Below are 1,956 nucleotides of genomic sequence, written 5' to 3' on the forward strand. Positions count from 1 at the left end.
ATGTTGGACTTTCTATACAATGTAGATATTCTGGAACTTCACAGTGATGATGACTTTCAAGAGAATTTGTAGGTTTCTCTTTTTAAAATATCACTTGAATATCTAGAGTTGTTGCACAACTAGAAATAGGTAGACATTTCTACAAATTGTCCAAAGGCCCAGTATCATGTTCAATGGATATATACAAAGACATTTAAAGTATTTAAAATAAAGAGAAAAAATTCTTCACATTTTCGTTGAGAAAGGAAGTACTCATTGCCAAGTTATGTTTCTTGCATCACACTCCTCTCCTCTCCTGATTCTCTCAGGGGATGAGGAAATGATGTGGAGGTGGAACCAGACTTCCCTAGAAGACTTCATCCTTCAAGGGCTCTTTGATGACTCCTTCAACCACCTTTGTCTTTTCCTCCTGATCATGCTGGTGTTCCTTACTGCAGTGAGTGGCAACAGCCTCACCATCCTCCTCATCTGCGCTGACCCCCGTCTTCACACACCAATGTACTTCCTGCTCAGCCAGCTGTCCCTCATGGATCTGATGCATGTCTCCACAACCATTCCCAAGATGGCAACCAACTATCTGTCTGGCAAGAAGTCCATCTCGTTTGTGGGCTGTGCCACCCAGCACTTCATGTATCTGTCTCTTGGTGGTGCAGAATGTGTCCTCTTGGCTCTCATGTCTTATGACCGCTATGTTGCCATCTGTCATCCCTTACGCTACACCGTGCTCATGAGCAGAAGAGTGGGAGTGATGATGGCTGCCATGTCATGGTTGAGTGGATCTGTGAACTCCCTAATCCTCACATCCGTCTTAATGAGCTTCCCTTTCTGTGGTTCAAGAATCATCCACCACTTCTACTGTGAACTTCCAGCTGTTTTGAAGTTGGTGTGTGGGAACATCACTCTGTATGAGACCACAGTGTACATCTGCAGCGTTGTCCTTCTTCTCCTCCCCATCATTCTTGTCTCCACATCCTATGGATTCATTCTGCACAGTGTCATACAGATGCGCTCAGCTGGGAGTAAGAGAAACGCCTTTGCCACCTGCAGCTCTCATCTCATTGTGGTTTCTCTTTATTATGGTGCCAGTATGTTCTCCTATATGAGGCCCAAGTCCCAGCGCACCCCACTGCAAGACAAAGTTGGTTCTCTTTTCTATAGCATCATTACTCCCACCCTGAATCCCCTGATTTATACTCTCAGGAATAAGGATGTTGCCAAGGCTCTGAAGAGAGTGCTGAAGAGGGACATTGTTGCCTAGGGTCTGCAATTGTAGTTGCCAGGATAAAGTCCTGGGTAGAATATACCCCTTACATCGGTCAGGGCAAAACACTAAGACTTTTAAGATCCAGATTCCTGATGCTCTTTGAGGAAGATATGAGTGGAGTTTCAGCCTCTAATCTCACTGCTATAATATTTTCCCTAGCATGCCATACCATACATTATGTTTCAGTATGCTGTGTGAGAAGTAGAAGACAATATCAAAATATCTCTTTAATGGAGATCATACATGGTTGTAGCTCAGTTAGTGAAGTAATTTTTGTGCAAGTTTGAGCTGTGTCCTGCCCCAGACTTTGTGCAAAGAGCCAGATATGGTGGTATAAGCTCGTAATCCTATTATTGTAGAAGTGGAGACTAGCTGCTGCCATTGGCTCCCAGTAGCCAGCCTGTCTTAATGGGCAGTTTCAGGTCAGGGAAGCTCAACGAAAGTGGGTATATTCAGAAGGACAACATCCAAGGTTGAGCTCTAGTCTCCAGACACATACACACACACACACACACACACACACACACACACACACTGAGGGGGATAGAATAGATAGGAATCCCCTGAGAGGTACAGGAACAGACAGACAGACTGACAGAGAATTAAAAAGGTGAAGAAGTCACAAAGTCCAGTGGAACTGAAAAAAAATGACAGGGTAGTGAAGCAAGGGTCTTTTATGTTTATTGTTTTTA

The 1,956-nt window shown here is 44.1% G+C and overlaps 1 protein-coding gene across 1 annotated transcript; it reads left to right on the forward strand.

The window, feature by feature from the left end:
* Positions 1–319: 319 nt before the first annotated feature.
* On the forward strand, positions 320–1,258 carry LOC126493014 (olfactory receptor 2AE1-like). Its single transcript, XM_050129757.1, has one exon. It carries the CDS (start codon positions 320–322, stop codon positions 1,256–1,258), a length of 939 nt encoding a protein of 312 aa, XP_049985714.1.
* The last annotated feature ends 698 nt before the right edge of the window (positions 1,259–1,956 follow it).

This window comes from Alexandromys fortis, unplaced genomic scaffold (assembly GCF_014885135.2).
Source record: "Alexandromys fortis isolate MF-2015 unplaced genomic scaffold, M_Fortis_MF-2015_v1.1 scaffold_306, whole genome shotgun sequence".
NCBI classification, from domain to species: Eukaryota; Metazoa; Chordata; class Mammalia; order Rodentia; family Cricetidae; genus Alexandromys; species Alexandromys fortis.